At 40.7% G+C, this 24,978-nt stretch overlaps 1 protein-coding gene across 3 annotated transcripts; it reads right to left on the reverse strand.

The window, feature by feature from the left end:
- Window positions 1-1,450: 1,450 nt before the first annotated feature.
- Window positions 1,451-23,928, reverse strand: CEP55 (centrosomal protein 55). 3 transcript variants are annotated; one of them, XM_020908471.2, is made up of 9 exons: window positions 23,706-23,928; window positions 21,827-22,021; window positions 19,521-19,796; window positions 16,670-16,738; window positions 8,251-8,401; window positions 6,681-6,994; window positions 5,299-5,370; window positions 4,514-4,639; window positions 1,451-2,659 (listed from the first exon to the last, which is right to left on the reverse strand). In XM_020908471.2, exons 2-9 carry the CDS (start codon window positions 22,007-22,009, stop codon window positions 2,462-2,464), a joined length of 1,389 nt encoding a protein of 462 aa, XP_020764130.2. In that variant the 5' UTR covers window positions 22,010-22,021; window positions 23,706-23,928; the 3' UTR covers window positions 1,451-2,461. The 3 variants fall into 3 exon arrangements, with proteins under 3 accessions (XP_020764130.2, XP_020764119.2, XP_020764128.2); XM_020908460.2 differs by having other exon boundaries at window positions 1,451-2,662; XM_020908469.2 differs by having other exon boundaries at window positions 1,451-2,662; window positions 21,827-22,035.
- Between the last annotated feature and the right edge of the window lie 1,050 nt (window positions 23,929-24,978).

Genomic DNA, 24,978 nt, shown 5'->3' on the forward strand with positions numbered 1-24,978 from the left:
AGGAGGAAATGGCAACCCACTCCAGTATTCTTGCCTGGGAAATCCCATGGACAGAGGAACTTCACAGGCTATATAGTCCATGGGGTTGCAGAGTTGGCCATGACTCAGCGATTAAATAACCACCTTAGGGCAATTTTGGGGCTTCCCTCGTGGCTCAGACAGTAAAGAATCTGCCTGCAATGCAGGAGACTGGGGTTCAATCCCTGGGTCAGGAAGATCCCCTGGAGAAGGAAATGGCAACCCACTCCAGTATTCTTGTCTGGAGAATTCCATGGACAGAGGAGCCTGGCATGCTACAGTCCATGGGGTCGCAGAGTTGGACATGACTGAGCGACTAACACACACACACACTTATCTGTAATACTTGTTAAACTGTCATAGTGGAAGATTTGTTGGTCCTTGGGTTAAATCAATACAGTGTGTCTGGCAAGCAAGAAAGTGAAGGTTATTGTCAGGTGTTAATTCATTGTCATACAGGTGCATGCCATTCCTTTCTCTGTTGCTTGGTTTGAGAGACACAACTTTATTCTGAATCTGAGTGCTCCTGTCTACTTGTGGACCATAGGATGTGCCCTAGGGCTCAGCCTGCCCTGCCCCTTTCTCCATTATCTCTTCAGATCCTGGGCAAAACCCTAGCTTGAACCTACCTTTTACCTTGGGTGTCACCACTAGATTGGGGGTTTCCCTGGTAGCTCAGCTTGTAAAGAATCCACCTGCAATGCAGGAGACCTGGGTTCAATCCCTGGGTTGGGAAGATCCCCTGGAGGAGGGCATGGCAACTCACTTCAGTATTCTTGCCTGGAGAATCCCATGGACAGAGGAGACTGGTGGGCTATAGTCCATGGGGTCGCAAAGAGTCAGACATGACTGAGTGACTAAGTACAGCACAGCATGCAATAGATTGTATTCTTCAGTGTCTTACTCATGTTTCCCACTCAACCACCCAAAGCCAAAAAATGTTAGGTTCACAGCAGAGAGCACAGCACAAAAAATAAGGCAAATAAAGAGAAACAGACCAACAAATACTGGATTTGCCTTAGAAAGCAGAGCACTGGGGATTTTGGAAAGAGTAATTTTGCAGGAATTATTTCATACAAGCCGAAATGGAAGTGGCTCTAACAACCACTCCCATTGGGAGTCAGGGCCTCCCTCATGTTCCTACAAATCTGCTAAGCAACCTGGGTAAGTCACACCCCTCTCAGGGGCTCTGTATCATCAAGGAGTCAAGGTTGGGCTAGTTCAGTAGTTCTGTCTTCAGTAATACACCAAAATGCATCTAGAGAACTCATTGATAAAGTACATTTCATGCTTCCTACCCCCCAGAAACCCTGATTTGGACCACAAAGAAGGCTGAGCACCAAAGAACTGATGTTTTCGAACTGTGGTGTTGAAGAAGAATTTAGGGTCCCTTGGACTGCAAGAAGATCAAACAAACCAATCCTAAAGGAAATCATTTCACACTGTATGTTTATCTGTAACTCTCTGTCACCCTTCTCGGGACAGAAATCTTAAAATACCTGTCTATATACATATACTCTCCTCACAGCAAAATTTATTAAATAACTCTTTATTCTTTTCTCCTTTACATTACCAACAGTAGCCCAGTGTTAAGCACTTTAGAAAACCTGAAGAAATTTTTAAAAAAAATCTTGGTTTATGCACACATGTATAAAAATATTCAGATAAGCAAATATCTGCTCATTACATCACCCAGCTTTTAAGAGTGCCAAAAATAAATAAATAAAACATTTGCATATCAAAAGAGAGGGCTCGGTGGTTTTGCTAAAATTCATCTTAACAATTTTAGCTAACTAACATGTGCTGATGAAATTCAAGTTAAAGGTATAGCCAGTTAATATCACAGAAAACACCGTGTGGCGAGTAAGGAGTATTCCTTAAACAGAATCTGCTTTGTGCTTCAAACTCAGCTAGGTCTACAGTTTCAACAGTAAGCAGCAATAAAGATGAAGAAAATGCCCAACTTTTCTAATAACTGCTCTATCATAGAAAGGAAATAAAAATGAAAAGAAAAAAGTATCACCATCTCTTCACAAAGGACATCAAAGTCAGAATGGCAGGCTTATGAAGTGCTTGGATTAAAAAATAGTAACAATAAAGATCCCTGGTTAACTGCTTTTGATTTTTTAGAAATCCAAAAAACATAAAATATTTGCTTGTCGGTGTAATAGATTTGACCTACAAGCAATAACCTGAACTATGTTTTCTTCATCAAGTACTTTAACAGTGCAAAATGTTGGTGGTCTCAGCATTCAATGCTCGGAAATGCAAAGCAGGCAAAAAAAACAAAAACAAAACACAATGATTCACCGCTATGCTGGCATCTTAAAGGTAGACAGGCAGTTTCTGATGTGAGGTGAAATAAGCAATTCAAAATGTCCACTAGCTAACATAAGATACAGCATTGAATCTTCTGACACAAAAACAAAGAATAATCACATTGCTACTTGGAACAGTATTCAACGTGGACGAGTAGATCTCGGTGTTCGGTGGCTGGATATTGGATATTGCACTTAGGACATTCCACCAGGCTTTCATTTAATGCAGCAGTGGGACTTTTTGGTGAGGCAACTTTTCCTCTGTTTTCAGTCTCCTTTTGGAAAGTGACTAATGGCTCTGTGAAGGCAAACTCGCGAATCTGCTTCTGAAAAATAAGTGTCAAATGAACATGGTTTGTATAGATGGTCTACCATTCAGCAGCTATAACTGCTCCATAGATACTCCAGTTGCTTCAGCCCTCTAGCTAGATTTTCTTCTGAATCTCTCCAGTCACTGGTGTTACACTGGTAACTTACCATGAGGTGGTTATGCATGCATGCTAAGTCGCTTGAGTTGTGTCCAACTCTTTGTGACCCTACGGACTGTAGCCTACCAGGCTCCTCTGTCCATGGGATTCTCCAGGCCAAGAATACTGGAGTGGGTTGCCATGCCCTTATAAAGAGGATCTTCCCTACCCAGAGATCAAACCCACATCTCTTATGTCTCCTGCATTGGCAGGGTGGATTCTTTACCACTAGCATCACCTGGGAAGCCTTACAAGGTTGTTATAAATCACTGAAATTACCCAGGAAATACTAGGATCAGGCGTTTACGTAGCAGGTTTTATTAAAATGCTTAGAGTCACATGTAAAGGTAGGACTATGGGCAATACTGACAAAGATTGCTAGGTTAAAGATGGGCAACTTCAGCAATAAAGAACTGTATGGAATTAAGAGCAGCAAAAAATCTTAGCAGGTCAAACAGATTATACACAGGAACGACTAAGATACTATATAATTCATTTGTGATATCTCATTTTCATGTTTTTTTCCCTGAGAAATTTACAACAGTCAGTAAAGCTAAAAATGAACATTTTACAGCATACTGTGAAAATTAATGGTAGAAAACCAAGAAAAATACAGGAAAATTATGGATTCATTTGTACACTCTTTGGCTTCCTGTACTTTGATAAACAGTCATAAATAAGAATGAATTCTAAATTTCAATTTTAAATATTATGGTAAAAATCAGTGACATAAACAGAGCCAAAAATTTATTTTCTGTCTTTTATTCATAAAGAAATTGCAAATTATTTTAAAAACTGCTTTTTTCTCTTTCGAAAACTGAGGAATTCTATTTGTGACATTTCATCCTGTGCAAATATTCTGCAATACAAGGATCATATACAAAATATGGGCTAATGGAACAGACCCTAACAGGTTTGGTCCAGAGCTTACTGTGTGGTTCTTTAGCTTCCAATTTGTGTCTGACTCTTCTGCAGCTCCATGGACTGTAGCCCACAGGCTCCTCTGTCCATAGGATTTCCCAAGCAAGAATACTAGAGTGGGTTGCCATTTCCTTCTCCAGGGGATCTTCCCCATCAGGATCAAATGATCTCCTGCATTGGTAGGTGGATTCTTTACTACTGAGCCATCAGGGAAGTCCCTCAAAGCTTATTAGTAGAATGAAAATAGGTAAATCAAAACTGTTTCCTCATAGAAGCAATGTTATTAAAAAGGTTAATGTTTTAAAAGGTTATGTATTTAAGGTAATCCACAGAATATGCTTATATCAGTATGCCTACACGAGTGTATTAACAGTAAATGTCCACTAGCCTTAAAAGCAACAATTTTTTTCTTTCTTTTTTTTTTTAAAGAGAAAAGCACAACTTCAGTTCAGGATCTAAAACTGCCCTGCCTTGCTCCCTTTGTCCCCCAGGCCAAGCTCTGTTCAGTGCCTCTAGAATTACAGAGCCCAGAGTGGGTGGGGATGATCCCAGGTGCTGGTAATGTTATCATTACCAAGAGGCTGGTAATGTCCCTCTGTCTAGTACTTTGAACTGATGCTCAAAGGGCAGATGCTTCAAATGAGGCAAGGGATTTGATTTGACTAATTTAAGAAACAGCTATTCTTAAACTGTATCCTCCTATTTTTGGGAACTGCTTTGACATATAAATAGAAAGATGGCAGAAAAAGAAAGATGAAATAAGTTTTTGTTTAACCATTCCAGACTCACCAAGGATTCCAACTGTGTTATTTGATTTCTTGCTTTGCGGAGTTCCTTAAGAATTACATGCAATTGATGTTGCATATTTTGACGGTCAAGTTTTTCATTTTCAAAGTCTAAAGTACATGCCTGCATCTGGAAAAAAGTGCCCAAGATAAGACAATGACAGCTACTGTATACTGTCTAGTTTTCCTGACTGAATGTTTCTTTAGTATCACAAGAAAAAAACGTGTTGTGCCATCAGAGCAAGAACTCCTCTGAGCACAGGTAGATGTTGATAAATGAAGAAACTCAGTCCAAGGAGCAAAGCCAAAGCATGACGTCTGAGTGAGCGAGAAACAGCTTAGGAAGCTGCTGGTTAGAATCTGTCCTCCTCATCCTCCTTTTTGTGGGGAAGGGAAGGAGATGGCTGTTCCCTGGTTTCGAATATACTAAAAATCTCTGGTCTGAGAGTAACTGATCTCTCTTTGAGTTCTACTTGAAGTTATCAAGTAGTTCTATTAGGAACATCCTGTCAGACTACCAGCCATTTAGGGAAGAAGAAAGTTTGCTAAAGCAAACATCTATCCGTCAAGAAAACTGCCATGTCACCTTAGAGAATTTGGTTTAGCCTAAAGATAATAATGGGAACATATGGCTGGTGTAAGTCGTCACTTTCAATACTTTTGTTAAAAGTTTAAAAAAAAACATTTTATAGAACTTACAAATGGTTCTTCATACAACAGTGTAAACATGAGGAAAAATTCCAGTTTCTCAAAAGTTAAACTGAATTTAGAAGAAACCCTCATGAGTACCTGTTGTTCCAACAGAGCTACCCTTGTTTGTTCCTCCTCCTGCTTCATCAGAGACGTGTAAAGAAATTGGACCTGTAGGATGTAAATAGAACCATCACTGTCACATCAACTTTTTATAGCTTGACCTTGACCCAGGATGCATGAAAGGCTTGCAAATGTCACATCTCTAACCAGGGCAACACCTGCTCTTCTGGGCGAGCCCTTCCAGCTGTGGTTGGACAGCTATCTGTGCAAGCAGCTGAGCAGTACCACCGGGCCGAGTTCCCTGAGGCACAGACTGAATGTAGACAGAAAGCGCTAAGTCAGAGTAGACAAGCAGGTCTTAACATTCACTGATATTTCTGAGTAGGATAACAAAGCTGGCAGAGCTTGGCCTTCTCAGCCACAGAGTTGGAGCCAAATTTTCAATCATCTCTGCTTAATCTTTTGTAAATATCACTGCTCACACCTCTAGGCAGAAGTGAGCATGGTAAAGACTGAGAAGGCAAATGTTATAGGCCATTTTTTCCCTCTCTCAAATTTTGGAGGATTTTAGAAATCACTATTCTAAGAGTAGCAGTAACTAACATTTACCTAGTCCTTTAATTTACAAAGTGCTTTCACCTTCTCTCAGCTGACCTTCACAAAAGTCCTATGAAGTGAGAAGAGGTTATAAGATTTATTATTATTAATTTGATACACAAATAACCTGTCAGTCAGAGAAGTTAGCTGATTTTCCTCAGGCTACACATCCTCAATGAGAAACCTGGGATGGACCTCAAATTATGTTTTCCATTATTTCATGTTGTGGGGGAAAATTTAATAAGTTTCTGTTGAAATAGTACTCAATTCTAATAAATCTAACATAGTAATGCCAACATTACTGAGACAGACATTCCAGATCTGGCTATGAGCATAGTGAGAACATGGAAGGTATACAGTGAATTAACTTGAGAACAGTTCACGATGCCAGCCTAGGAATCAACCTGGATCCCCTTCTTTCGGCTTCCCAACATACCTACCTCCTCCTCACTCCCCTCTTTCAGCTTCTCACACATGCCTACCTCTTCCTCACTCAGAACCTTTATGTCTGTGATCCCTTCACCAGGAGGGAATTCCCAGTCACTCACCTTGCTGGTGCCTTCTCACCATCAGCTTTGTCCAAATACTATCTCCTCAGTGAGGCCTTCACTGGCCTCAATTTCTCTCGATCATACTACCCTGTTTTATTTAGGTACTTGCTTATGGTCTGTCTCCCTTCTTAGCATGAACTCCCATGAGGGGGTAGGAACTTGTGTTGTTCCATGCTGGTTCCCAAGTAGTTAAAATAGCCCCTGACACTTAGTAAGTACCATGGAAATTCTGGCTTACGAACCATGGAAAACCATGCTGGTTAGACTCACCTGAGATAACAGTTCTTCAGATCTCTTCTTCTCTTCTTCAAGTTTTTCTCTGGCAAGATCATTCTCTTCCTTGAGCCTCTGTATTTTCTCTGTTTTCTGCCTGTCATCTTCCAGATGTTGTACATCTGCCTTTCTTTGGGAACACAACAGTTGATTTAAATCTTGTACTTCTTTTTGGGTTTCTTCATATTTTCTTCGAAATTCACTCAGTTCAAAATTCAGCTGAGTTATGGTTTGTCGTTCCACCTCAAGATCTTCTTTTGCATTTGCCAAGAGATGGTTGTAATATTTTTGCTTTTCTTCTTGAAGATAACCTGTGACAAATATATCATGGCACAACTCACTTTACAAAATAGGTAATTTTCCTGAAGAAATGAATGTAACTATGTTTCTGTATCCATGATCACATTATTTCCTCATCCTCAAAAATGAAGACTCAAGAGACACAGGGATCATGGTTGATGTTTGACAGAACAAGAAACAGAAGTTCAGTTATACTACTTGAAGTTACAAAATGAATAGATAGAAGAGCCAGAAACAGTAATATAATTATTCTGGGGGTGGATGTGTCACTAATGTCTAAAGAAAACAAGAAAAAAACAAATAGAGATATTAACACGTATACCACTTTGATAAAACACACAGAGAGAGAGAAAGTAAGAGAGAGAAAATAAGAGAGAGAAAGAGAAAAGAAAAATCATATTACTAAAGGAAAAAGCTACACTTCACCCATAATTAAAAACCTACTTTAAGGTGTAGCAAATTTATAATGGCAGTACAGTAGTAACTTTGTCCCCTGAGGGATAAACAGCTTTGAATTATCTCTAGAGACATTCCTTTCGTACTGTTTTAGCATTAGCTTCATTTTAAATATTCAAATGTGAAGCTCTGGGATTATGAGCCTTCTCTTTCTGTAATTCAAGGCTCCAGAACCAGTAGGGCTGTCAGTCATTTAAATGAGTGCCTTGCACAGAGGTTTTTCTTTTCCTGGCTCATCACCTGGAACTGCTGAATCTATTTGTAAAATGAGAATAATGATCCTTTCTGCCCTTGCTCTTAGGCTCTTGTGAAACTCAATGGAGATCAAAGAAGCTGCAAAGCCTTTGGCAAACAGACAGCATCACTGATAAGAACTTCATCTCAGTTCTAGGGTGAGATTCAAATGATTGAAGCATCATGTATAAAAATGTAACCTTTCTCCTAGAGTCGATATGAATAACTGCTAAAGGAAAGCGGAATAACAAGATAGTCACTGACAAGGCTAGCACCAGGGGAAGTGAAGCTGGAGCAGGACTTTGAAGGCGGGAAAGGACTTGCAAGGTGGAAAAAACCTAACGTGCCTGCAGAGCTGCAAGATCCCTTCACCCTGTGCCTCTCACCCTCTGGTGTCAGAAAACAATGGGAGATGAATTCAGAAGATTGGCTAAAATGGGATTTCTTACTTCAGGCCTAGCAGACCTGCTCTTGTTTTACTTTATAACACAGATCTATAAGAATCTAAATTTGATGCATCTCTCTTTTTGGAAAATGCCAGGCAGGCCAACCCAGAAGAACATCTTTATACCAGTACCTTCTGATTCAGTCTTTTTTGTCTGCTGCGGGAGTGTCTGAGGGGCTGTTTCCACTTTCTGTTCCAACTCAAAGATCTTTGCTAGAAGTCCTTTCACATAGACCTCTCGCTGCTGATCATACACAAGCCACTGCTGATTTTTCTCCAGAGCCTCAAAGTGAAAATGAAAGCAAATCAATAATCAAAACCCAAACCCTTCAAATGGACAAGGGACCACATGGTACGCAGTCTTTTCCAGCACATAAATACTTGATGGCTCATATCACAGAATGATTCCAGGCATCATTGTAAAGCTTCCCACACAGAGACATGTTCCAAGGCCACACACCTTCAGAATTCCAAATAACATGGCCAAGTCATGTCCACACAGGGTTACGTTCATTTGTCCGCTGTCTCCTATACAGTTTGCCTTGTGTTGGTATCCACATCATTCTCTGTTAATAGAATGCCTTTGTGGCAGAGGTGGAGATGCAGTGCTCAGTACTCTTTGAGAGGTATTTCCACCCACCCGAGGGCTCTGCCTGGGGGCTCTCCAAGGGGTGGACAGAGACTCTGTCAGGCGTGCATCCTGCTCTGACAGTGCCACCTCCCCACCCCCACCTCAATCCTGGGCCTTCCTCTTCCTTTCACAGATGTGGCTCCCCAGTAAACTGCACTGCTGACTACTCCATCTTGTGTCTGCCTCCCGGAGAACCAACTCAAATACCACCCCCTTTCTTTATCACCAGTTTTCATCTTTTAGAGCTCAAAAATCACCAAATGGAAACTTTCATCTAGTTTGTATAGGGGTTTAGGAACTCAGTTGTTATAAACACATACCTACATATTTTAAAAACTTATTTTACCAACCCTCATTAGCTTTTTTCTGTGTTTGCTGTTTCAAATAGATTGTGCATGCTTAGTCACTCAGTCGAGTCCTACTCTTCATGACCCCATGGACTACAGCCTGCCAGGCTTATCTGTCCATGGAATTTTCCAGGCAAGAATACTGGAGTAGGTTGCCATTTCCTACTCCAGGGGCTCTTTCTCACCCAGGGATTGAATCCGTTATCTCCTATGTCTCCTGCACTGCAGGCAGATTCTTTATATTAAGTTCCTTGAAGGGGCAGACCATGTTCTTCCAAAAGGACTCCCAGCTTTTGCATACAATGTATAGTTGAGAAATTATTTGAATGATGGACAATATTAATAAAATAAACTATGTCTATTTAAATTAGCTGGTAACAGAGAAAGTGGTTTACTTTACCATTACTGCTCATGTTAATTTTTCATTTCAGTTAACATCTTTCCTAAGCTTTACCAGCCACCTAGCAAAAGTTGGAAAATTTTATAAAATCTCATCTACATTTTCTGTGGCTCATTCCACCTGATCTGTGGCAAGATATTAGCAAATATTCACAGAAGAAGCTACGTTAACTTCAGTGGATAAATCAAGGTAGCATATATGGACAGGGGTGTATAGGTTTATGAAAGGTAATATTTATTTTATTTATTTATTTTTGGCTGCATTGGGTCATCATTGTTGTGCATAGGCTTTCTCTAGTTGCAGAGAGTGGGGCCTACTCTCTAGTTGTGGAGTGTGGGCGTCTCACTGCAGTGGCATCTTTTGTTGCGGAGCATGGGCTCTATGCTCTCAGGCATTAGTAGTTGAGGCTCACGGGATTAGACACCCTGCAGCATGTGGTATCTTCCCGGACCAGGGATCAAACCCATGTCCCTTGCATTGCAAGGTGGATTCTTAACCCCTGGGCCATCAGGTAAGCCCAAAGATTTATGAAATTTTTTAGTGAAAAATTCTATTGATATTTTGATTTTTAACTGGGACAAATTGATATATACTCTGATTCTACCTCTCACTGGTCTTAACCATTGGATCCTTGGAAATTCAGTCAAAGGCAAAGCCAAAGGAGCCTGCCAGGGCTGTACACAACTGTATAAACACCTCCCGTTCACCCATACCCCTGTTTTGCCAGTAGCAGCAGGACAGAAATTCAAGTTGAAAGCTAGCAAAGAAGATTTGCCTGTGAGTAGTAGAAGGAAAGCAAAGTCTTGAAATGCTTATACTTTAGCACCAAAATGCAATGAGATTACAACTCTTCTCTCCTTTCCAATCTAGGTCTTCCATCCAAGAGCATGGAAAGTGAAAGTCGCTCAGTCACGTCTGACTCTTTGCGACCCCATGGACTATATAGTCCATGGAATTCTCCAGGCCAGAATACTGGAGTGGGTAGCCTTTCCCTTCTCCAGGGGATCTTCCCAACCCAGGGATTGAACCCAGGTCTCCCACATTGCAGGCGGATTCTTTACCAGCTGAGCCACAGGGAAGCCCAAGAATACTGGAGTGGGTAGCCTATCCCTTCTCCAGGGGATCTTCCTGACCCAGGAATCAAACAGAGGTCTCCTGCATTGCAGGCAGATTCTTTACCAACTGAGCTATCAGGGACTGCCCCCTTTTTGTTCTATGTTTCTGGAAGGCTGAGGAAGTAAGTCTTAATGACTACTTGTGTAAAGAGAACATGCACAGCTAAATCTAATGTCACAGGTGTAAAATGTTAAGGGCCCCAGAAGGAGGTACACACACTGATGCTAAAACCGCTTCACCAATGGCCAAGCTCATTGGTACTGAGCCCTCTGCCTGTGCCACTTGTGCTGACTTGCTTAACATGAAAGTGTGAGTCATTCTGTCATGTCCAACTCTGCGACCCGGTGGACTGTAGCCCACCAGGCTCCTCTGTCCATGGGGTTCCCCAGGCAAGAATACTGGAGTGGGTTGCCATTTCCTTCTCCAGGGGATCTTCCTGATCCAGGGATTGAACCCAGGTCTTCCACACTGCAGGCAGACTCTTTACCATCTGAGGCCCCAGAGAAGCCAAGACTTACATGAAAGTGAGACTCGCTCAGTCGTGTCTGACTCCTTGTGACCCCATGGATTGTAGCCTGCCAGGCTCCTCTGTCCATGGAATTCTCCGAAGGCAAGAATACTGGAGTGGGTAGCTGTTCCCTTCTCCAGGGGATCTTCCCAACCCAGGGATCGAACCCAGGTCTCCCACATTGCAGGCGGATTCTTTACTGTCTGAGCCACCAGGGAAGCCCAAGACTTATCTACCCCCACAGAAATACCTGCTTGAGCAGTGGTTCACTGTTGGATCTTGGTAATTTGGGGATTTATAAATCCTCACTTGGAGGCTGATTTCCTCATCAAGAACAGTGAGACGAGACACAGGCCATGACCAATAGCTTTAGGTCAATTAATACAGTGATCGCTGAATATTTTGAGGCAAAATAGCTACAGCTAGTAAGTTCAGTTCAACCTCTTCCTCGATCCCCCGAAGTGCTAAGTTGTTTTAATGATATTAATAACAGAATATTTTAACACTTCAGGAAACACTCGCTGAAACTGAAGCTAGGTTCCTTTCAGTTCAGTTCAGTTGCTCAGTCGTGTTCGACTCTTTGCGACCCCATGAATCGCAGCACGCCAGGCCTCCCTGTTCATCACCAACTTCCAGAGTTTACTCAAACTCATGCCCATCGAGTCAGTGATACCATCCAGCCATCTCATCTTCTGTCATCCCCTTCTCCTCCTGCCCCCAATCCCTCCCAGCATCAGGGTCTTTTCCAATGAGTCAACTCTTCGCATGAGGTGGCCAAAGTACTGGAGTTTCAGCTTCAGCATCAGTCCTTCCAATGAACACCCAGAACTGATCTCCTTTAGGATGGATCTCCTTGCAGTCCAAGGGACTCTCAAGAGTCTTCTCCAACACCACAGTTCAAAAGCATCAATTCTTCGGTGCTCAGCTTTCTTCACAGTCCAACTCTCACATCCATACATGACCACTGGAAAAACCATAGCCTTGACTAGACGGACCTTTGTTGGCAAAGTAATGTCTCTGCTTTTTAATATGCTATCTAGGTTGGTCATAACTTTCCTTCCAAATTTTGGAGCCCAAAAAAATTAAGTCTGACACTGTTTACCACTGTTTCCCCATCTATCTTCCATGAAGTGATGGGACCAGATGCCATGATCTTAGTTTTCTGAATGTTAAGCTTTAAGCCAACTTTTTCACTCTCCTCTTTCACTTTCATCAAGAGGCTTTTTAGTTCCTCTTCACTTTCTGCCATAAGGGTGGTGTCATCTGTCATGACATATCTGAGGTTATTGATATTTCTCCTGGCAATCTTGATTCCAGCCTGTGCTTCTTCCAGCCCAGCATTTCTCATGATGTACTCTGCATATAAGTTAAATAAGCAGGGTGACAATATACAGCCTTGACGTACTCACTTTCCTATTTGGAACCAGTCTGTTGTTCCATGTCCTTTAGGCTGACATTAAAATTGTCCACAATCTGCCAATTCCCATCCCTTCAAATCACAGCCTGACCTTTCCCCTTCATTGCTTCCTTGTTGTCTACACAATAACGCACACCCTCTGTGCCTCTTCCCTTCGTGCAGAGTGCTCTACAATCCCTTCCTATGTTATCTGCCCACTTAAATTCCACATTACAGTAAGTTCCAGTGGGTCCAGGCTTATCTTTCAAGGCTCCTCACCGTAACTCTCCTCATCAAACTTCCCCCCTTCATAAGCAACTAGTGACTTTTGTGTCCATTGTCTACCTGGCATCTTATACTCATGAACTCTTGATTGCTTCCTGATGATACTTCTTATCTTAACTATACCTTGAGCCCTCTGACAGCTGGGCACAGGCTTGTTTAGATATTTTATTTCACAGTTCCTTATTTGTGCTTCTGTACCTGGAAGCTGCCTGATAAATGTTTGTGAATGATGTTAACAACATGGGGTGGAGAAAATGCCTTCAAGAACCAGAAAGCCTTGTAGACCTAGACAGGAGTTCGAGAGTGTTCAGAGGAGGGACAAGAGGGCAGGAAGGAATCTAGAAGTTCCTTATGCACAGTAGAACAATACATTTAGTGATTCAAAAAGAAAAAAACACTTTCAAAAATCTATTACTAATTAACTAAGTAATGCATGAAAATGTAATCAAAATATTTTGTCATAGAACTACCATAACTATTTCTGTAGTCTTATAAGTGTATAATATGTATCCTTTGTGTCATAATTCATCCTTGACCTGAGAGAATTAATTATTATCAATGATTAAAGTGTGGCAACCAGGAGGTATGACTTTTTATCCTTTAGGGCTGCCAGAAAAGAGATGGCATAAACACAAAGTTCTTAACAAAAAAGCTGCCTGGTGTAACTCAACTGAAGTAAAATATACGTGTGTGTGAGTGTGTGTGTGTATGTGTGTGTTAGTTGCTCAGTTGTGTCCAACTCTTTGCGACCCCATGGACTGTATGTAGCCTGCCAGGCTCCTCTGTCCATGGAATTCTCCAGACAAAAATACTGGAGTGGGTTGCCATTCCCTTCTCCAGGGGATCTTCCCAACCCAGGGATAGAACCAGGTCTCCCACACTGCAGATTCTTTACCATCTGATCCACCAGGGAAGCCTGATTTTAGTATACGTGGGGCCAAAGCGAGGATGAGACATTATTCTAAAGGGCCACATGATGGCGCTGTTACTTCAATAAAGTAATAAACATTTCTTTACTCCTGATCTCACTGACTGTATCTACTTTCATTTCTTTATAGAATCAACAAAAAGTAGATTTGATAGTTTTCAGTGGATGTTGATATTATGAGTTTTGCATCTTTAGAGTCCTCCTCACATTAGTTATCTCTTCCAGCTTTGTGTCTCTACACATTTGTTAGACATGCATTTATCATATTCACCCAAGTTATCAATAAAAATACAGAAATAGGTAAAGTGAAGCCATGAGGAATGCCATGAAAGCTCTTTCTCCTGCTTTGGCAGGGATCCATTAAATATTTCCTTGGGCAAAAACTCTAACATAGATTGAAATGTTAGCCTATATTGAAGGAAGAAAAAATGTGCGTCAAATGACAAAACTGGAATACGGATGGTAGATTACACAGAAGTATTATGCCCATGTTAAACTTATTAAAGTTGATATCAGTATGGTGGTTATGTAACAGTATCCTCATTCTTAGGAATATACAGGCTGAAAAGGCTGTAGATATATGCAACTATTTTATGGTTCAGAAAAAATATTATGTTTGTGTGTGTGTATGTGTATGTGTGTGGATGGGGCGGGAACTGAAAGAGAAAGTATAAAATGGGATAAAATGCTAATGAGTTCAATTTTGGTAAAGAGTATGTGAACTTATGTGTGTACTATTTTCCATTCTTATAACTTCTCTGTAAATTTGAATTTTTTCCAAATTAAAAATAATTATTATTTATCTTCAGTAATTCTATGTTTAAAAGTCAGATTTTTTTTTTTTTTTTTTTGGCTGCCCCATGTGGCTTTATGGATCATAGTTCCCCGATGGTGGATCAAAACCATACCCCCTGCAGTGGAAGACTAGAGTCCTAACCACTGGACCACCAGGGAATTCCATAAAAATCAGATTTTTAAAATCAAGACCAAGAAATGCCTATTAAAACTGACATTTAGCTATTTGGTTTTAAAGTTACTGACACTGGATAATGATTACAGCATTGAAAGTGAAAGTCACTCAGTCGTGTCTGACTCTTTGTGACCCCATGGACTGTCCATGGAATTCTCCAGGCCAGGATACTGGAGTGGGTAGCCTTTCCCTTCTCCAGGGGATCTTCCCAACCCAGGGATTGAACCCCAGGTCTCCTGCATTGTGGGCAGATTCTTTACCAGCTGAGCCACAAGGAAGCCCAAGAATACTGGAGTGGGTAGCCTATCCCTTCTCCAGGGGATCTTTCCAACCCAGGAATTGAACCAGGGTCTCCTGCATTGCAGGTGGATTCTTTACCAACTGAGCTATCAGGAAAGTGATTACAGCATCAACACGATGTAATTGGGGTGGGGGAAAAAAAAAACACGATGTAATTGTTTCAAAATATGAGCCAGACCTAAATGACAGCTGAGGAATGATATGGCTTGGCCCTAAGAAAAGTAAAACATATTTTGAGGACTTATTTTAGCCTAACAAACACTGATTCTTAAAACAGGTGGGCAAACTTCTACAGGAAGTTTTGTGGGAGCTCTGCAGAGGGTATAAGACTAGAATGCTGAGTCCTGTAGACTTAGGAGTGAGATTTCTCTTTCCCTGCTCCTCACTCTTCCAACTAAAATTCTCCCCCTGGCCTGAAAGATCTGCTGAGATCCCAAAGGGATAACCAGAGCTTGGCCACCTCTCACTCCTCAAGTGTAAGTTAATGGTTCTCACATGGTGGTCCTCAGACCACCAACAGTAGCAGCAGCACCTGAAACTTCTTGGAAATGAAGACTCTCAGGTTCTATCCCAGACTAATCGTCATTACATAAAAATAACTTTAGTTGATATTTGAAGCAGTTAGCACTGAGAAGCCTAAAAATTACACATGGGTTTAAGAAAACAGCATCTATTTTCAGGCACTTTGCTAAAAGAGACATTATAAAATTCAAGAAACTTCACCAGATTCCATCTAGTCATTCTTTCCAATTATCTAAATGCTGGGGATAATATATGACATACAAAAAAACTTATTTTGATAGTTCTTTAAGAATTGTGTTTCTTTTTTATTTTAGTTACCTCTAGGTAAATTACTTTGATAAGGGTACTCTAGAACCCAGTTATACAGACACTAATGAATTTAAATTCTTTTCTTGAAAATCAAATAGGCCTCAAGGTATGCCTGCTACGTGAGATAAAACAGGACTCTTAAGAGCATACTTAGATCAGGGTAGACATGCCAGTAATATTTCTGGAAACACAGTATCTACCTATTGACCCAATAATTAAATCAAGAATTTCATACTTCGCATATCTAATCTTAAAATTTGAAAAAATACACTGTGACCACTAGTCCTATGTCCCCAATTTATTTAATTTTCAATGCAACCCACCAATCCATTTCAGATAAAAGTTTGGAATAATACAGCTAACCTCATATCCAATTCTAGGAAAAAGAAATATTAAATACACAAAGAATGTATTTCCTTTTCAAACTAGGAAAGCAAATACTGTTTCCAAGGGAAAAATTTCAAACCAAAGAGGACATCTAGCATGGGTAAACAAAAAGAAAAAACAATCCATATTAAATTACATTATTATAATAAAATAGTTGAGCAAATTAGATTTAAGTGAAAACAGGATATTGTTCAGTTATTTGGTAGAAATGGATGATTTCCAAGGTTTTCTAGCCTAAAGAGACCATACTTAGAGGAACTGGCCCTCTTAAAAGTCTGGAAAGAGACTTAAATGTGGTAACCCAGAGAGATGATCTCAAACCATTCATTTCTTCGTCTCCTCAAAAGATTTTTTTCAAGCTACAGCATTACTGTTGTCAATTTCCATGAAATTTAATAATAAAGGAATTAGTCCTCTTTAGCCATAACTTAATAAAATAAAAATGAACTTACATCTTTCAGCTGTACTTCCATTTCATGAATATTACTCATTGATGAATTGAAGCAACTTGTAGCCACAGTCTGTAAGTAAATCAATAGTAGTTAACATGATAATTTAAGAACATAAGTTTCCTCATTATACTTACCTTCATAATAAGACAGTATATTTCACATACATCCCCGAACCCAGAACCGGTACATGCCAGGTGATGAGTAGCAGTGCGGAATTAGTCCTGGAGTCCTGGAGGCCTCCTAAGCAGATTGGACACCCTGAGATTTCATATCTAATTTGATATCTGAGGTCATCTGGACCCCAGAATCACCAGACTAGCCCTCAGTGGATATGAACAGCCCTGATTTTCACCAGGAAACAAAACCAAGCAACTGGCCTATTTAAATGAAATCTGGAAAATATTAAATTGTCAAATAAAAGATAAATTTTGTTTTCTAGAATCATATTTATATTCAACATTAGCAATAGTATTAATTAGTATTCATTCATATAGAACTCAAAATATAATTTGTCTCCTCTTTTTTCTTCATTTTTTCAGAGGCAATAAAAGAGGGGAAGTAGACGGTAAGTTGGTGGCTCAAACAGTCAAGAATCCACCTGCAGATCGAGTTTGACCAGATTTGATCTCTGAGTTGGGAAGACCCCCTCCAGTATTCTTGCCTGGAGAATTCCATGGATGGAGGAGCCTGGTAGGCTACAGTCCATGGGGTCGCAAAGAGTCAAACACAACTGAGTGACTAACACTTTCATTTTCCAGGTGGTAAGGTACCAAAGCTAGCCAACAAAGCTCATAAAAAGCTGCATTTCAGTCTTTTAACAGCTCTGAGTAAAGAGACTTGTGTAAAGGATGGCAAGAAAGCTCAAAATATATATTCTTTTCTCTAGAGATGCTCTTTCCCCCTCTCAATTTAGTCCTTCAGGTGGAAACCATGACAGAGATAGTTCATCACATTTCTTTCCTTTTATCCTGGGCACACTGCAAACCACATTTCCCAGCCTTTCCTGTGGTTAGTGAGGTCATGAGACTGAATTATGTCCAATGGAATGTAAGCAGAAATGAGATATGTCAATCCTAGGCCTAGACCCCACAGGCTAACCCAGTTCTTCACATGCTCTCTAGCCCACAGCTGTGTATAAAGGATCTGGTGGAGGACTGCACTCTGAGAGATGGGGAGTGCTAGAAGGAAGGAACCTGGATCTCTGAATGATTCTGTGGAGCAAAACCTCCTCCACTCCAACCTAAAATAAGCTGTGACATGAGCGGAAAGATAATCACTTGTATAAGACTCTGAGATTTGGAGGTTGGTTGTCAGGTGATTAGATATGCTGACTAATACAGAAATTAACAGTGAGTATCCCACAGTAATTATATGAATACATTTTTTAAATTATCATTTCTACCAAGATTTATATTTCCATCTTCAAAAGTAGAGAAACTGATTCTTGAGCTTTAAGTAAAAGTGAAAGTGAAGTCGCTCAGTCGTGTCCAACTCTTTGCGACCATATGGACTGAAGCCTGCCAGGCTCCTCTGTCCATGGGATTTTCCAGGCAATAGTGAAGTGGGTTGCCATTTCTTCCTCTAGGGGATCTTCCCGACACAAGGCTCAAGCCCACATCTTTTGCATTGGCAGGCAAATTCTCTTAGAGTAGGAAGCCCCACTCTAAAGGGGAGATAAAGTACAAAGACCCTTAACATCACTGAAGCATTTATTTGAAAGCAATAGATTTTCTTCTGTAAGTAAGTAAGTTTTGGTCACTCAGTCGTGTCTGACTTTTTGCAACCCCATGGACTGTAGCCCACCAGGCTCCTCTGTCCATGGGATTTTCCAGGCAAGAATACTGGAGTGGGTTGCCATTCCCTTCTCCAGGGGATCTTCCTGACCCAGGAATCAAACCCAGGTCTCCTGCATTGTAGGCAGATTCTTTACCATCTAAGCTACCAGAGAAGTGCCCTTTCTTTTGTAGGTAGTGTTAATAGCTGTAGTATTAGTATTATTCACATGTCCAAATTTTCAAGAGAATCAAAGGTCTGATCAATAAGAAACTATTGACTTGGGTTAGATCCCTGGGTTGGGAAGATCCCCTGGAGAAGGAAATGGCAACCCACTCCAGTATTCTTGCCTGGAGAATCCCACGGACAGAGGAGCCTGGTGGGCTACAGTCCATGGAATCACAAAGAGTCAGATACAACTGAGAGACTTTCACTTCACATGCCAGGCACTCTGCTAGGTTATTCACATATATTGTAACATTTAATCTCCAGTACTCATATCCTCATTTTACTGATGTGGAAACAGATTTAGGAGAGGGGTCTGGTGAATTCTAGCACTGTTTCTAAGGCCAGAGAGGTTAAGGAATTTGTTTAGACTCACACAGCTAGCAAGTGGAATCTGAATTCAGAGCTGCCTACCCATAAATCCCTGCTCTTCCTACTATACTAATGACTCTAAAACACAAGAAAGGAGAAAAGCATACTTGCTATTTTAATTGGGTATCTCAAATATGAAAAATAACCAAAAAATGAAGCCATTGTTCTCACAATACAAACTAAAGAAAAAAAGAATTCAACAAACTCTTCCTGGCTATTGTAGATACACAGCAGAGTCTGTATTCTGAATAATCTCCTGGGCAAAACAATGGTATGGTCAGTGGAGGGAGCCATATTACCTATTTTTGCTTATAGAGAAGAACCAGACTATGATTAAAAAAAAGAAAAAGTAAACCTGTTAGTATACTATACTGTTTCACCATTTGACAAGCATGTTTTAACAAACCCATTCTTCATAAGAATTACAAACTGTATCAGAAAAGACAAAAAAAAAAAAACCAGGTTTTAAAGAAATTAGTACCTGTGATAAATGAAGTGTATTGGCTTTGCCTTCAAGTTCAGCAAGCCTTGCAGTTGTAGCAGACAACTGTTTCTTCAACACATCTGTCTCTTCAGACAAGGATTTCAACAGCTGTTCTCTTCTTTCAACTTCCTTCGTTTTCTCTTCCAGCTGTTCAAGCAATGCAGTAGTGCTGTGCTTGGCTTTTAGCTGGTCTCTGAGTCGCTGTATTTCTTTGTCCTTTTCTGTGAGGCGATAAACATTCTTCTCTCTCTCAGCTTCAAGGACTCGAATTTTCTAGATATAAACTAAGAAGAATCTTAGAACAAGGCCAGGTCAAACACAAAAATAAACAGTACATTACAACAAGTGTGTAGGAAGTATTTATTATGTATCAAGTCAGCATTATACCAGATACCAGGACCAAAAAAATGCTCAGAGAGCTCATAGAGAGTTAGACCAATACGTTTATGCAATATAAGTGCTGTGGTTAAGATATATATAAAATGAATGGGACATGGACACAGAAAGGAGAGACCACTTAGAAAGCTAAAGAAAAGCTGGCTCTCACCTGAGTATCTGCTAATCATTCTCCCATCATGCCAATTCTAGTCATTTTAATGGCTAAAAGTTGAGTCACACAAAGAGATACATGCTCGCTGATGTACTTGAAGCAACAGAATTCAGATATTACAGAATGTTATAGCTGTATAAAAGCACATTCATAAACTTGCTTTTTGTTAATAAACGATTTGAAAAAAAAAAAAGATTTGGTATCAAATCTAGAAGGTGAGCTTCAAGGGAGTGTTCAACATTTTCAAGGATTGGAAAGTTAAAGAAGGCATGTTAGTTAAACTCTTGCTGGCAAAAGGGAGAAAGCACTAATATAGAGATGATATAAAAAGTAAGTAAAATGGCTTTACATGCTGACAAAGGGGAAAAAACTTAAAACCAAAAACTCACATTTGAGGGTGGGTGGGAAAAACAGTTGTTCAAATAGAGACGGGGACATAGATTTGGATGGTTGTGTGAAAATGATGAGGGGATTTTTAGTTGCCTGCCAGCTTAAGATAAGACAGTATTATGACACAGTTACCAAAGAAGCCAATACAATTCTAAGATTTCAGAGAGTACAGCATCCAGATTAGGGGAAATAATAGTACTGTTTCCATCTGTGTTTGTGACTGTGTGCAATCTGGAAGCATTAATTCAAGAGGGACATGAACACCAGAAAAGTGTTCAGGAAAGTGACAAGGATGAGAAAAAGCCAGTAAAGCTGAAGAATATGGGGCTGGCCTATAGATATGTAACAGGAAGCAAGATCTCCTTGTATATCTGCATGCATGCTAAGTCACTTTAGTTATGTTCAACTCTTGGCAACCCTATGGACTGTAGCCTGCCTGGCTCCTTTGTCCATGGGATTCTCCAGGCAAGAATACTGGATTGGTCCATGCCCTTCTCCAGGGGATCTTCCCAACCCAGGGATTGAAACCCCGTCTCTTCATCTCCTGCATTGGCAGGTGGGTTCTTTACCACTGGCGCCATCTGGGGAGACTTGGACACCTGAAAAGCTCTCAACTGGATAAAAAAAAAAAAGATTTGTTCTGTGTAACTTTAATGGACATAGCTAGAACAAACTGGTAGAAGTTATAGAAAGTTTAATTTCAATTGATTATAAAGGGATTTTGACAGCCATTGCTTGTCAGAAGTAAAATGAATCGGAAAGAGAGCTCTCAGGAAAGCTACTAGATTCTTTCACCAGATTACAAAATAATCTTTATGTCTAAGAATTGGTGATAGATCATTTCTCCATGCTTGAATAAGAATTCACCTCAATATGTATTTAAAAAAATAATAAATCATTTGGTTTTATGATGTGCCTTATACAGTAAAATTTAAAGAAATCCAATGATATTATTTAGTACGGATCATTTGTTTTCTAACTATGAAAAATAAAAGTACTCTTGCAAAATAAATTGAACTGATTAAACTTTAAATCACTCCAGTTCTAATATTTCTAAGTCTTTTTCAGACTATGTCATAACAAATTGTAAATTAGGGGAATATAGTTTAACAGAACACAAAATGCTGATATCTGTAATGATTTTACCTTAAAAAAAAAAAAAAAAAACCTGAAAACAAAAATTACTTGTAAAGTAGCCAAAATACATGATTAAATGGGTTTTTAAACCTTCATGCTAAAATCTAAATACCAAAGGTGACATGATTAGATTTGTTGTTTACATTTAGTGAACATAAAAACTAGATTATATCATATACTTTCTCATCTACCATAGTAAAGCTTACTACAGTTTAAAAGGTCTTACCTCCAAAAGTTTGTGTCTGTCTTTATCAATCAGCTTTCCTTTTCCACTTGTTATTTCATCCACTGATGTTTTTAAAGCTTCAATTTCTCCCCTAAATTTTTCTAATGCAGTTTCTGATTTGGAGTTACTAGGCTTTGGTCCCCATTTACTTTTAATTAAATCTTTGGGATTTCTGGAAGACATCTCTTAAAGTGCCTGTAAAAAGAAATCTGAGTTTACAAGATCAAATGTCAGGTTTGAAAAGATCTAATAACCTATTTACTAAACAGAAGAACCTTTCTATGTAAATAGAAGTGATACAGTGGGGTATGGCTTCTAGCTTGCTAACAACAATATATATATATTTTAAATCTGGGTGGTAGATGCATGGAGGTATTCAATATGTCAACCTGTACGTCTGTGTTTGTGCAGGATTCTTATGTGTGTCATACTTCAATAGAAACGCTTCATTTAAAAAAAGAGGGATAACCAATAATTAAACCGTTAAATGAAACCTGAAAGTTAGATCACAAAGACAAACTTTACTCCAGAATAAAAAGCCAATGACAAATAATATAATTCTGAATATCTGGACATTGAAACATCATTACCTGACATAATGGTGCATCCTCTGTTTTAGAAGATATGCCTAGTTCAGTTCTATCTTAACTGTAATGTTCAGAAAGCACAGTGGGCAGAAGTGAGAAAAATTCAGTATGAGGCATTTATAGGAAAAGGAGACCAAATATTCAAAGAATTCAGGAATGGCAGGAATTAAGAACAAGAAGTACGGAAAAGTTTTGTTGCTAAGTCATGTCTGACTCTTTTCCGACCCCATGGACTAAGAGCCTGCCCAAACTCCTCTGTGCATGGGATTTCCCAGGCAAGAATACTGAAGTGGGTTGCCATTTCCTTCTTCAGGAGTTCTTCCCAACCCAAAGATCGAACCCAAGTCTATACTGAGCACATAATAAAAGTAGCTTTAATTAGGGAGGTTAAAAAGCATTTTCCCACCTATGGATCCCAAAATAAAATAATAATAATGTAACTAAGGAAGCCAGAGGAATATGATACTATTCATGCATTCAAAAAATATTGGAGAACCTAATATACCAGGCAGCATAATAGGTGCTGGGTAAAAACTGGCTGAAAACAAGAATGAAAGAGAGACATGTCCCTTACATGACAGAACTTTCAATCTAACAGAGGCAGGCAATAACAAGGAAACAAATATAGATCCTCAAACTGGTAAACAAATGTTATCCAGTAAAACAAAAGTACAGTGATAAATGATACAAGTTAGTAAGGGAGACTTAGACGCTGAGGTGGGGAAGGCTTCTCTATGAAAATGACCTTTAGGGTCACCCTGCATGTTATTGTTTAGTCCCTAAGTCCCCGTGCCACTCTTTTGCGACCCCATGGACTGTAGCCCACCATGCTCCTATGTCCATGAATAATTGCCCAGGCAAGAATATTGGAGTGGGTTGCCATTTCCTTCTCCAGGGGATCTCCCCATCCCAGGGATCGAACCTCGTCTCCTGCATTGGTAGGCGAATTCTTTACCACTAAGCCACCAGAAAAGGTTAGCCCTGCCTGGATTTTTGTCCATTCTAAGGTGAAAGATTAAGATACCTAGCAAAAGGCACAAAGCATCTACTACAGGCCACGTCTTCTACAAGTGGAGGCAAATCTACAAACACCTTCACATAAGATCTCCTGTGGGAAGAGAGGCAAAGAAAACTGCAAAAACAGGCACTCTTTTCCTCACCTTTGAGGTGAAGATGTTTGTATAATAGGCATGAAAGTGCTTGTTAATCCGCAAATTGCTGTACTACGGAAAGGACGTGGCCAAGTCACCAGAACGCCCTGCGCTTGTCTGAAAGAGGATGGTAATACTCACGGGCAGAGCTGAAAGCGGGGATCCAATCGGCGACGGTCTCCCGGGGACAGGCACAAAGTGAGTGCCAGGGAACGGCCACTGGCTCCAAGGTAGGCAGAGACTGAATCCCAGCCAGCGCTATCTCCCACTGACCCCGCCTCCCCCGCGGTCACACCCGGCCTCAAGGCTGCGGGTCCTGGCCTCCTCCGCCACCCTCCGCGGTCACCTCCCCGCAGCCAGCCAGCACCAGCGCTGCGCTCGCGTCGGCCCAGTCACACCCTTTGGCGCGGGAGCTGCTTCCGGGAGTTTGAATCCCGCGGCTGCGGGGTCACGTCACTGCCGGCGGGGGGGAGGCTCTCCGATTGGCTGCGGCCTCCGGGGGCGGGGCCTGGAACCTGAGTGGGAAAGGAGTGCGGGATGTAGCTGGGCTGCGGGTGGAGGGGTGGGGCTGAAGAGAGGACGGTCCCCAGGCCGGGAAGGCGTCTCCCGGATCCGCAACGTTTTCTGGGACTTTGACAATGCTTTTCTGAGGTCTCAGACTTCAACTCAAGGTTTCTTTGTGAAGAACTGATTTGTGTTTATCTGCTTTGGGGCTGAAGCAAATTAGAATGCTGAGAGAGATAAATCCAGTGACTGAGAACTGGAACTAACTCGTTCTGCGTCCTTGAGCTTGATTCGCCCTTCTGAGTACCAATTTCGCCCTCTGTGAAATGGAAAACTCCACAAGGGGGCACAGCCTCCCTGTTTTCCTCTGGGGGTGAGCCTTCGTCCTGCCAGAAATCAGGGTGGAGCCATGTGGAGTGTTGACGGATTGATAGGCACACCCAGTTTGAATGCTGAGATTAGAAGCTTTAGAGGAAGCGAGCTAGGCAGGCGTTTCTCCAGATTGCTGCCCTCTGGCTTGGTATCTATTGGTTACATCCGGGTCATGGTTACCTGGACTTTGAAGACTTTCTATCGCTAAAACAAACAGGCTCAGAACGCGTTTGGCAGGTCCTGACGTTCTCAGACCAAGCATAAACTCTAGAGAAAAGGCTACAGTGGCAAACCATCCTCGGATAGTGTCATACAAGGGTTAAACTCTGGATTAGAAATGAGTTTAGCCTGACTGCCTCTTACTAGCGGTGTGATTTTGAATAAATTATTTAAGCTCTCCGAGCCTCAACTTCCTGATTTGTAAAATGAGAGTAATATCTACTTCATAGGATATCTACTTCATGTGCATTAAATGAGAGAATCCATGTGAGGTTCATGGTGTTTTGTAAGTACTCTACTGATGTCAGCCATTATTACA

Source organism: Odocoileus virginianus, unplaced genomic scaffold (assembly GCF_023699985.2).
Source record: "Odocoileus virginianus isolate 20LAN1187 ecotype Illinois unplaced genomic scaffold, Ovbor_1.2 Unplaced_Contig_15, whole genome shotgun sequence".
NCBI classification, from domain to species: domain Eukaryota; kingdom Metazoa; phylum Chordata; class Mammalia; order Artiodactyla; family Cervidae; genus Odocoileus; species Odocoileus virginianus.